The 12961-nt window shown below is 39.7% G+C and overlaps 1 protein-coding gene across 3 annotated transcripts in view; it reads left to right on the plus strand.

Annotated features, from left to right (window-relative positions):
• The window catches only part of TBX15 (T-box transcription factor 15), a 104267-nt gene that overhangs the window by 51345 nt on the left and 39961 nt on the right, over positions 1–12961 (plus strand). For all 3 annotated transcript variants that reach the window (XM_060626737.3, XM_060626736.3, XM_060626738.3), the window contains exons 2-3: positions 5828–6041; positions 11318–11419. In XM_060626737.3, the coding sequence (XP_060482720.1) occupies positions 5828–6041; positions 11318–11419 (316 nt within the window). The remainder of the gene's footprint in view (positions 1–5827; positions 6042–11317; positions 11420–12961) is intronic.

A 12961-nucleotide genomic window follows, 5' to 3' on the forward strand; every position in this document is an offset into this window, starting at 1 on the left:
TTTTTTTTTCCTTCCCCCCCCCCCCATGGGTTTCTGTTAAGTTTCTCAGGATCCACATAAAAGTGAAAACATACGGTATCTGTCTTTCTCTGTGTGGCTTATTTCACTTAGCATCACACTCTCCAGTTCCATCCACTTTGCTACAAAAGGCCATATTTCATTCTTTCTCATTGCCACGTAGTACTCCATTGTGTATATAAACCATTTGCTTGCTTTTCAAAGCTCCTGGATTCCTTACTCCCATATTTGTTGGGCTGCCTATCAGTCAGTCTTTAACAGTTTGTGTGTCCTTCGCATCAGATTGTGAGCTCCTTCGGAGCTTATCTGTCTTGGTCCATTAATATATAACCTGATCTATGCAAAGCAGAAATGTTTGGTGAAATAAAAGCAGAATTAAACATAGACTCATATGCCTGAAATCCTTAGAAAATAGAGCTGATGTGATCTGGATTTTGGTGTCAATAATATATAAGATGGAGATAATAATAATAGCTTTTAGATTTGTTTCATTAAATTTGTTATATAAAGTCTTAGCAGAGCACCAGATGCATAGTAAATGTGCAATAGATGTTGACCGTTAACTCTTTGGTGGGATAGTTCTTGTGGGCTTATATTCATCTCACTGTCCAAAGTCACTGGCATTGTTATCAATAGAATCATTAATTTCGGTTTTATAATAAGGATATAAATATAATTTTATAAGCAGGAGGGTATCTCCCGCCAGCTCCTAATAGTAAAAATAAGGAAATAGTAACAGATAAAGGTAAGTGAATAGTAAAGATAAGGAAACGGAGCCTCCCTGAAATGAAGTGACTTTCCAAGACCCCACTCATGGTAAGTAGTGGAGCCCCAGGAATAAATGTGCTCTGTTCATTGTACTAATGAATTGTTCCCCCAAATTATTAGTTAAGTGGAGATGAAAATCACCTGGAAGATTGTGAAATATGTTTTAATAATGTCTGGTTTTGATATTAAGTCAAAATGCACACGAGTGAGGCATTTTCTACATATGTCAATCAACTCAACTTATCATGGTTGAGTTGCTGTTGTTTGACCTGGTGGTCTTTAAGCTGCACTACTAATCCATCCATGATTCATTAGACTTAAAAGGGACTTTGTAGCACCTCTAATTAAATGTGCATGTGCTGTGCTAAAACGATTAAGGAATATGAGGGTCAGAATAGTCATGTGACTTACTAGGATCAAACATATTAAGCCATTTCATTTGTAAGGATGGTTACAATAGTTGAGGGTTGTTACAGAATCACTGGCTGTTTTGGCCAGGGTTGAACCTAATATCTTGGGAGAGAACTGGTCATTGGATCAGAAGGCAGAAGACCTCCTTTCTAGGCTATGTTCATTTTAATTTTTCTTAGTCTCAATTCCCCCATCTATATAATGGGCATAAGAATAAGCCATTTCTACCTCATCAAATGGAAGGATGTATTAAATAATGTGTAAAATGTAAATTAAGAAACTATTTTATTATTGCTATTATTTTGCATGAATTGAGAATTGAACTTGTTGTAAGCTAAACTCAATTTTCTTTTTCTTTCTTTCTTTTCTGAAAACTTTTATTTTTATTTATTTATTTTTTTAATTTAAATTTTAGTTAGTTAACATACAGTGCAGTATTGGTTTCAGGAGTTGAATTCTGTGATTCAACAAGTGCTCTCCTTAGTACCTATCACCCACCTAGCCCATCTCCCACCCACCTTCTTCTTTCAACCCACAGTTCGTTCTCTATCAAGAGCCTCTTGCGATTTGTTTCCCTAAACTCAACTTGTTATGAGAACTTAGTGTTACAATGTCCATTTTATCAACATGAAGCAGGTCAGAGAGAGAAAGCAAGTGACACTATGAGCTGATGGTTAGAATCTCTTTTTCAGGGAATTTTTTGGATGATAATAGATAATGTTAGTTTGACTATATGAATCAGATGATGTTCTCCAGTGACTTGTAACTGGCTCCATGAGATTTCCCAAAGAGTGTTTTAACTTCCTTAGTCAGGTATAACATTATCATTTATGTTCCTGATTGGCTGAAACTTCCCTTGTTAAAATACTATTCACAACAAACATCTGACGGCCAAGAAGTCTTTCCAGGTCATGCAAATGCATTCCTAATGGTTATTTTTTGAAGGCAGGAAGTCACAAATTGCCGAGTATTAAAAAAAAAAAAAAGCTTGAAAACACAGAGGTGTTTTCTGATTGTATTTAAAAAAAATTTTTTTTTAAACATTTTATTTATTTTTGAGACAGAGAGAGACAGAGCATGAACGGGGGAGGGGCAGAGAGAGAGGGAGACACAGAATCGGAAGGAGGCTCCAGGCTCTGAGCCATCAGCCCAGAGCCCGACGCGGGGCTCGAACTCACTGACCGCGAGATCGTGACCTGAGCTGAAGTCGGACGCCCAACCGACTGAGCCACCCAGGCGCCCCTCTGATTGTATTTTTGAATACATGACCCTATTTGATTGAAATAACTTGTTCTGCATTTCTTATAATCATGATTTAGTTAACTTGAGTATACATTCTGATTAATAGCTAAAATAACTGATCTGGTTAGCCTAAAGATTTTATATAGCTATGATTTAGCAAAGTATTTTCCAAAGGATTAAATTTTATTTTTACGTAAGGTGTTGATCTTGACTCTGAGTTTCCTATTTTAAGAGTATTATAGGGTAGCTTAATTTATGTTATTGAAAATGTGAGCTGGTGCCTCCATTCTGTATATAAAAGTCACTTGGGCTCTATTTTGTGAGTGAGTGAGAATTCAGGAACACAAAGTATTTCCAGGAAACAAATAAATGTATCTGAAAATGCTCCTCATGGGCATATACTGCCTATGCCTCCACATCTTGTCCATTTCTTTTCTAGTAAGCATGAGTTTCCCAGGGCTGTTCTAGCCCTAGCAAATCCCTCTCTTTTCTGGATTCCTAGGAGACATCAAAGCAGTACGTAATGGTGTGGAAAACTGCGTGGTGGTAAATACTACCTTGGTCTCTTGGTCTCTTGGTCTCTGTTTGTGAATGCGCTCAGTTTCCACTTGTACTGTAAATACCTTTAGGAGGAGCCCCACTCCGTACTTTGGTATTTTCCAGAATCTAGCACAGTGCCAGGCACATAGTAAGCACCCAATAAACACATAATTAATCAACACTAACTGGGAAACTTCTCAAGGTCTGGGATTCTGTTTCAAATTATCTACATGGTACCTCATATAGGGCCACATGCTGATAGGTGCTTATTGATTGATTTGATTGAAACTATAAACAGAGTACCCACTGAATTTTTTAACTTCTGTGATAATCTGAGCCCCTAGCCTTTTTCCTCATTCCACTTGTCTTGCCCAAGCAGTTTTCATTTTATGCTTCTAATTGAGGTTGCCTGAGTTATCACTGAAAGTTACATTAGAAGAGATTCTGACATTCTTTAAGTCATTAGAGGGTGAAGAGATTATGAAATTTTCAGCTCAGTCCTTCTAAATACATGATAAGGAAATAGGTCCATTGTAGTTAAGTGACTTGTTCAAGGTGACTCATTAGTGCGTTTAATGTTACACTTTGAGCTCCCATTTTATTCCAGATGACATAGGGAGATAAGAGCAGAATCTCTGGTTTCCTAATTCTCCAGCCATAGTCCCCATTCCAATCCCAGACCCCATTGTCGTCATTAAAAAGTTATCGTTTAATGCAGTGATCTTTTTCCCTCCCCTCCCTCTTCCTAAACACTCATTAGAGAAATCACACGTCCAAAACCTCCCCACCTTTTCATAATTTTTGCACATTGTGGTAAGGGGGATTTCATACCCCTTTGTTCCCAAAGGTAGGACAAGACTTTTTTTTGTTTGTTTTTTAATTCTTGCTTTGAGAAGTTTTTTTAAAGTTCACAATACTTGTGATAAGTGAGGAGCTCTTGGCTTATCACAGAAACAGTGGGATGTGGGAATCCGTGCCTCAGGGGATCTGAATTACCGTGTGTGGCCACGTGTGTGAGACCATGCCACGGCTCTGCAGCGGAAAGGCATATAGAAGCAGGCTGGGACAGAGATTTGTCACTCAGCAGCGGCTCTCATCTTAGACAAGAAGCTCCATTTTTCTGTGCTTGAAGGGGACCAAAATTAGCCCCTGTGTGGCTCCAAGTATAACATTATGTGCTTAGGCACACAAAACCTAGATATAAAACTTTTTTTTTTCTCTCTCTTCTCGTGAAGATGGTGACTTTACTAGTGAGTGATGAGAGGTAAACTAGTTTTGGGGCAGACTTTCCTGTGGCCAGAGCTTGGTTCAGTTCTGCAGTTCCCTGAATGTCTTCAGAAGTGAAGGGTGATGAACTGAGGAGGATGGAGAGAAATGGCACTTTGCTCCCTGTGGGTGCCAGCAGTGCTGTGGGAGACTCTTGCCAGGAGTGGTGCCTGGGTGTGAGAGAGGAACACACCAGGGCTAGAAGGAAAGAAAAGGGAAGGTCTCGTGGGAGGGGTTTTCACAGGCCTAGAAACCTGCTACGGGTAAGTGAGGATGGCCACAAGATGGTCTGACTTTCTGTCCCGTCTTTCTTCATCCTGCTCACGTTGAGGACTGATGCCCAGGAGGCCTTGACCTTTGACATCAATGAACAGTCAGTTGTCAGCCTAAGACACTGCTGTTTCCGGCCTCTACTCATGTATGTATTTATTTACAGGGGAAGCAGTCAGAATCCTAGATGGTAAGGGTGGGTTGGAGAAAGAGGTTCCCAGGCTTAGCTTGCAGTATTTGACCTAAGGAGATTGCACCATCTGAGTTTGGAAAGTCTTAGGAGACAAGCTTCTTGGCATTGGGCCTTTAAAGCTTTAAAAATTGTAGGAAATTCCCTGGTAAATCTGACTCCAGCCTTCTCCATCAGTCTTCATGCCCCCCCACCCCCTCCCACCCGCCCCCAGCCCCTTCGTTGAGTACAGAAGACACAGGAAGAAAGGACCATCTGGCACAGCATGCCAGCTTTTTATTTGGTTGCTCTCAATCCTACCTTCCTGTTTGGATCACCCCTCCCCTCTGCTCATACTTCAGAAACCAATCAAGGTGTCTCCTGAACTCATTTATTCCCTTTGTTTCCACCGCCTTCTTGGGTAACTTTTTCCATATGCTTATATCCTTGCCTTACAACAGACTTTTTTTTTTTTTTTTTTTCATTTTTCATTCAAAATGGCCTGATTGGACTCTTAGGAAAAACCATTTACTCAAATATATGACCAAGTGCTTCTAAAAGCCTCAAAAAACTTTTACTTTTGATGACCAAGATATATAAATAAGAGGAAAAAATGCTGTGTTTAAAAATAACTGACTGGTGGGCAATGATGCCGAGTGGTATGAAATTAAAGAACACGTTACTGTTGGCATTGAACACCCCCCTCCAAGTGAAATTGTCTAGATTTGGAGCTGTGTGGTCTCTAATTATTATTATTATTTTTTTTAATTTGGCATTTATGTATTACGTTGTCCCAGTTTGGCTTCAGTGCCTTCACCATGCTGTCATTGGTACTCTTTACATTGCCTGTTGTGGACTAGTTTTCTTCAGCTGTTGCTAAAACTTACTAAAATGCCAGATGTCATGTTGGAAACACGAAACCTAAAAGATGGTCGTAAATCACAAAAACAAACCATAAAAAAAAATAATAAAATACGCCGAGTGCTGTGCTCTGGAGCTTCCCAGCTTTAAGTCTCCTTTTGTTCAGGCCCCCCCCCCCCCCCCCCCACTCCATGCCCCCCATCCAACCTCCCATCTTTTAGGGTGATGGGCGGGGAGTAGCTCTGAAGTTTCTCACCTAAGACTTGCTTGTTTATTTTGCAGATTCCGAGCAGAGCACCGGTTCAGACTCTGAGGTGCTCACTGAGCGGACTTCCTGCTCCTTTGACACTCACACTGACCTGGGCCCTGGTGCTGCAGGCCCTGTGCCTGCCGCCATGTCTTCCATGGAAGAGATTCAGGTGGAGCTGCAATGTGCTGACCTATGGAAGCGGTTCCATGACATTGGAACTGAGATGATCATCACCAAAGCAGGCAGGTAAGGACACGTTCCTTTGCACGACCAGCTTCCAGGAATGGAGAAAAAAAGTAGGAGCCATTACATTTTTCTTTCCCGTTATTTGTGGTAGGTAGCATTGGTGAAGCCAAAGCAACTTGTACTCACTTTTCTGCATGTGGACATCTTGGTAAAGTGATCTTGTGTTTACTGTGATTTTGCTCTTTTCCTCCGAGGGCCATTCTAACCTCTGAATCACCCCTATGCTCACAAACATTTTCTGCCTACAAGTGTATTTCAGCTCACACCAGAGATCCGTGGTACCTAAGGGCCAAACAGTAGATTTCCAAAGCAAGTATTATGTCACCATCCAATGTTTTCAAGAGAAAAAGTTTGCTCCCCAAACAACAGCTTGCATTTTCTAAGGCATTTAAAACAGCCAGATGTTTTTGTAAGAATTTTTTGGTAAGAACTGGGCTTGGTACACGTCTGAGCCCTGCTTATTGATCCATGTGTTTTATTGTTGGCTTGAAATTATTACAGAACTTTAATGGTGACCCCGTGGAAACTTTTGCAAAACTATTTGTGTAGAATGATAGCCATTTTTATACAATTCTTTATTATTTTTTAATGTTTATTTTTTGAGAGAGAGAGAGAGACATAGCATGAGGAGGGGCAGAGAGAGAGGGACACAGAATCCGGAGCATGCTCCAGGCTCCGAGCCGTGAGCAGAGAGCCCGATGCGGGGCTTGAACTCACGAACCATGAGATTGTGACCTGAGCTGAAGTCAGACGCTCAACCAACTGAGCCACCCAGGCGCCCCGAATGATATAAGTTTTTAAAATACAGTTTCTCTTAAAATAAGCACTTTTTATTAAGCTTATTCCTTCATTGGCATCTTTCAGTTTTTCATAGTTAGGTATCTGTTTTGTGCTGGATACTCAACGTATATTATGTTATTTAGACATATTATAATCCCATACATGGATGGGGATTAAAAGGCTTAAAGAAGTTAATTAACTTGACTAAGGTCACATGGGTAGTAAAGGGCAGCTCCAGAATTCCACATAAATCTGTCTGGTTCTAAAAACAATGTTCTTAACTATTTATAATTCTGCACTGTTAAGAAATGGTTGTAATTTTTGCCCCGTGGATTAAAACAAAATGATTTAAATAAAAATAAATTTAGACAAAGTTTTTGAGTATATAGGAATAGTTAATTAAAGTTAAAACAGTTATGCTGCTTTCATATTTTCAAAGCCAGTCTACATAGTCTCACATCCTGGGGACCAAAAAGAGCCACCCAGCTGATCATAAGCTGTCATGCGAACATCGACATTTAAAGTAAAAGAATATTTGAATGCATATAGAGAAACCTTCCAATTCAACAAGACACCACAAAAACATGAGGTCAAACTGAACCTTAAGTCTTGTTCATTTTGTTTCTCCTTTAGAAGCTTCTTCCTTCTTGGGGCGCCTGGGTGGCTCAGTCAGTTGAGTGTCCGACTTCAGCTCAGGTCATGATCTCACGGTCTGTGAGTTCGAGCCCCACATCGGGCTCTGTGCTGACAGCTCAGAACCTGGAGCCTGTTTCAGATTCTGTGTCTCCCCCTCTCTGCCCCGTCCCCACCATGCTCTGTCTCTGTCTCTCAAAAATGAATAAACGTTAAAAAAAATTTAAAAAAGAAGCTTCTTCCTTCTCTAAGTTTTAGTATGAACAAAACCATTAAAAAGCACTTTAGGAGAAACACCTTTGAAGGGAAATTATTTTCAATACCATCTCTTGTCAGTTGGCTTTCAGTCTACTTCTGTTCTACATTTTGAGATGTTATGGCTTAGAAGGAAACAGAGCAATTCAAGGAAAAAGTTTTTATTCTTCTTTTTTAAAAAAAAGTTCGTTTATTTTGAAAGGGAGATAGAGATAGAGAGATACAGAGAGAGAAAATGTGCAAGTGGGGGAGGGGCAGAGAGAGAGAGAGAGAGAGAGAGAGAGAGAAAGAATCCCAAGCAGGCTCTGCACTGATGAGGGGCTCAGACTCACAAATTGTGAGATCATGACCTGAGCCGAAATCAAGACCTCAGACCCTTAACCAACTGAACCACCCAGGTACCCCTTTATTCTTCTTAGTTTTTGGCAAGGGGGTTGGTTTGGATAGAAGGGAAAATATTACATTTTTTGTTTGTTTATAAGATTTTCTAGTTTTATTTGAGGTTTTCACTTACTACTGTTGAGTATGTGTCTTCCAGTCATTTTTGTCTCTGATATCATTCCCTTGTTTTTTGCACTTCAGTGAATTCAGTTTACCCCGACACCTTTTTCACAGCTCTCCTGTGACCTCATTTCATGATTTGTACTGCAGTGTTTTCTTTCCCACATCTCTGCCTTCACAAATTCACTTGATACCTGGATGCACCCAGATATTCCCAGTACATACATATACAGTTTGTTCTTTAGTCATATCCCTTTGTTTAGGTTTAGAAATGTTATTCATTGCTTCTGTAGTGGGTTGCCTCAGCCTTTGCTATTGCTACATGTAACTCTGCTCAAGTAATTCTGGAACAACTCGGAAACAGACTTTCTCTCTAGCTTTCTCTCTGTGAATTTTCTTCACTTTCTCCCCTTTCCTCAAGTCAGTTTCTTCCTTTTCACTCCATTTTCCTTCCTTTGTAGTGTCCCTTTCAATGTTAATCTCAGTTTCCATTTTCTTAGTTACATTCGTTTTGTATGACTCTCTGTTCTTTTTCATGCTCAGAAGATCTTAGTCACCATCCACTTCTTCTGACACCTTAAACTGTAATCCTGTTGATTCAGAGCTACTGCAGTCTACAGAGCCCTCAATCTTTGAATGTACCAATGGAATCTGTATAATCAGCACCATGGACAGAGGTTCTTGTAGGGATTAATGGGTTTGGAAGACACAAGAATTGGCCTAAACGTACCCATAAAATTAAAACCAAACACATCTCATTTTCTGAACATGAAAGATTAATTTTTCCCTAGGGTGTTATGACTTCACTTGATATTCTGTGCTAAAATACCGGCAAAAGAAAAAGCAACTTTTGGTAAGTTTTTAGGAAGAGAATTCACATGTTGTCATAGAATTTTAAACCAAGAGGATACCTTAGAGACTAGATAGTCCCTTTTCTTTGTTTTATAGGTAATAAGGTTAAATAACTTCTCCAAATTCATTCACTTTAGAACTTGAGTATTTATTGGTAAAGGATGGGTAACTTCTCCACTCAAGGTCATATAAATGTTCCAGACAAAACAGGTATTGAATTTAAGACCATCTAACCCTTTTTCTTGAAGTCATGAAGAAAAACATTCATCTTTTGCAACGTAAGCCTCTCTAGATGACTTAGAGGAACCACATTTTCTTACCTCAGATAACATGTGAGAGGACTTTTCTTTCCATCCCTGGCAAGGTACTCTCCAACCATTTATAAATACAAGGCAGCCATAAGTCATTGTTATTAAGAAGGGAATTAATGGTTTAGATTGAAATGTATCAGGGCACCCAGGAGGCTCAGTTGGTTGGGTGTCCGACTTCGGTTCAGGTCATGATCTTGCAGTCCCTGGGTTCGAGCCCCACGTCGGACTCTGTGTTGACAGCTCAGAGCCTGAAGCCTGCTTCAGATTCTGTGTCTCCCCCCTTCTCTGCCCCTCCCATGCTCATGCTCTCTCTCTGTCTCTCAATAATAAATAAATGTTAAAAAAATAAATTTAAATGTATAGATCAAGGTTCCCAAATTTTGGAAAAGAATTAATGTGTATCAAAGTGCCTAACCTATAGTGAATCCTGGATTTAGTTATTATGAGAAGTTCACCATTGAATTTCATTAGCTGACTGTAAGACTAAAATATAAGGCTTTCTAATTAAACTTGTGAGCTAGAGGGAGAAAATCTAGGATGATATACCAATAGAAGCTTCTGAAAAGCTATAAGGTAGGAAAGAAAGAATGGCTATACATTATTCTTTGCAAATATTTACAAATTAGCCATCATCCCTATTGAAGGTCTGTGGTCCCCCTTGTCCTCAAATATGATTATGATGTCAATGACCTATTACCAGAGAACATTTGCTTTTTGAGTTGCAGTGCAGTGTGTGACTAGCACAGAAAGCTCCTCATGTAAACAACTAGGGCACATATGCAAGATGGCTGTCTGGGGTCAGGGTATGGTCTATGGCCGTGAAATGGAGCAAAGCCAATTAGGCTGTATGTGGATCAATCCTGTGACCTTGACCTCATTAGCACCGTGCTCTGCCCAGCTAAACTAACTGGCCCCAGATGGTTAAGCTTAGTGCAGCATTTTGTGTACAAGTATCCTAGAGCACATTCAGGCAATGCAAAGTTTTGAACTGAGCACTTTTTATGTCTGACTCCTAAATGAATGACATACAAAAGAGCTTGATGTTTTACTTCTTTCTTATGGTTAAAGAAGAATGGAGAATTTTATTCTAGACCCCTTGAAACTCAATACTCTTCTGGGTTGCTCCCTCTCCTCCTCTTCAATTATGAGAGTAGTTGTAAAGTGCCATATCCTGACCTTGCTTGCTTTGGCAAGTTTAACAAGCCATTGTGGTAGAAACAAGGTATTGCCCAGAGGCCACTAGAATTCATTTGGTATTTGCTCCCTATTCCACAGGGTCCTCCCTCTGACACACATGTTGACAGCCTGAGAACTTGCAGAAATTTTTCTACAGTTTTATGCCTTAAAAAAAACCCCAACTTTGTTGGCCCTTTGTTTGGGGATTGGTAGCCTCTTCTATTTTACTTATTTTCTCAAAAGATTACTTTTAAATAGACTCAGTCAATCAAAAACTATTTCACGATCACCTACAATCAACTGTGATAAGCTACTTGACTAGTAAGAGCGTAAGTTATTCAAGGACATTAAGTGTAAGAGTGTATTTTCAAGGATGTTATAGTCTAATAAGAAATACATGTGTGGATGCACACACATTGTCTATCTATCTATCTATCTATCTATCTATCTATCTATTTATGTATCTTTCTGTCTAATCACTTTAAAGATGAACTAATAATATAAATCAAGGTAGGTATGAGCATTTGGAGTGTATGAATCATCAAATAGTTCAATTTAAGTTAAGAAGACATGCTATTTCAGCAGTGAATCCTCAGCATATTTTATAGCAATGATTTCCAAAGCGTAAAAAAGCAGCCAACTTTGAGGATTAGAAGAATTGGACTTTGGTGTGCTTAGAGTTCGAAATAAGAAGAGACTGTCTAAGCTTTTATTCCTGCTACTTCTCCCGCTCTGATTGTTGAGCTTACTGTCTATTCCCCTTCATAGGAGGATGTTTCCTGCCATGAGAGTAAAAATCACTGGCCTGGACCCACACCAGCAATACTACATAGCAATGGACATTGTGCCTGTGGACAATAAAAGATACAGGTAATGATGACTCTGGGGTGTGGAACTGTGGACATCACCAGCATCCCAAGACAGTTCTTTAAACTCGTTAGATGAAGCATTTTAACAGTGCACTGTACTATGCACTAAACAGGGAACAAAGATGGCAGATATGCCAATTAACCCATAGCAGAGCACCAGGCAGGAAGTAGTCGCTAGTGCTTAGAAATCAGGACTTAGTAACGGGTTAGAGTGGAATCCTCCCTTGTCTCTGGAAAGAGTGAGATTGTATAGTGTCTGCAAGGGTTGCAGAAATCAAATGGATGTTAAGTCTAAAATGAAGTCAGTTAAACATTGAAAGTGATTAACATATTGAATGATTCGGTTTATGAAATGCTAAATGAATTGAGATGATTTATTTTGGAGAGGTGGAGGAGAAGTGGACCAGTGTAGTATATTCAATCATATAGCTGATGGCTTGCCCTGTGGATGAGGGAGGGCAACAAGAGGAGGACTGGGTAAGATTTCAAGAATAAGCTTTAGTTAGGGTGAATTATTGTTTATCAAACTGTGTTGTGAGTGAGTTTGTTAAATAGCTTTCCTTCAGAGTCATTAAAGGCCAATACAATGTCTATGTATCTTGGATGGCTTACACTTATTTATTTATTTATTTATTTATTTATTTATTATGTAGTTCTTATTTAAAACAAGTTGTGGCATAATCAATCTCTTGAGATTTCAATCAAATCAGTGAATCATGACTCATTTTCAAAATATTTGAGTACTTGGCTTTAACCCCAAGAATTAGGAGGCAAGAGATGAATGAAGGGGGAAGACCAGGACTAGTATGGTAGAGGGAGAGAGCTGGCTACGAGAGAAGCGATCTAGATACAGGACTCAGGACAGGAGATGCTTCTGATCTGTTTCAGAGGATCATGGGAGTTGTGATTTGGACTGAGTGTCTCTGTTTGCTAGGGTCCAGGTCCCGCATGGTCCTTTATAAGTGAAAAGCAGCGAAGTGTCACATCCACGGAGAACTCTCTTCAGAACTATATATAGGACAATTGGCAAATTCTGGAAAACTGACCTCCTTTGCTACCAACAACATCTCTTACTTTCAGTGGCTTTGTGGGAAAATAACATGGAGGATGATGACATTCCAAACTGGATTCATCAAAGAAACCCTAAAACACTAACTGGGAAGACTTGGTGGTGTTTCTGGGAATGGTTGCACTAAGACAGAGACCCTCTATTTTCATAGAAATCCTCAAAATTCTGATTCTCAGCAAAGAAATGGTTAACAAGTGAGAGGCTTGGAAGGTCTCTGCACATGGCTGTGTTTTATAGGACAATATGGAAGATGTTTTTAATAAGGAACCAAATCCTGAACAAGTGGCCAACGGATTATATGGTTTGCATTTGAAAGGTTAAAGGTTGCAGTAAAATACCTTTTCCATAGCTAGACACGTGGGTTCAGGATGCCTGTGTGCACACAGGGGTGCAAGGCAAGGAGAGGGAGAAGAAAGAAAAAGGACTGTGAGAATGTTTTCCTTGTGAGGGCTGCAGCTTTGATCATTAACCACA

This window comes from Panthera onca, chromosome C1 (assembly GCF_046562875.1).
Source record: "Panthera onca isolate mPanOnc1 chromosome C1, mPanOnc1 haplotype 2, whole genome shotgun sequence".
NCBI lineage: Eukaryota > Metazoa > Chordata > Mammalia > Carnivora > Felidae > Panthera > Panthera onca.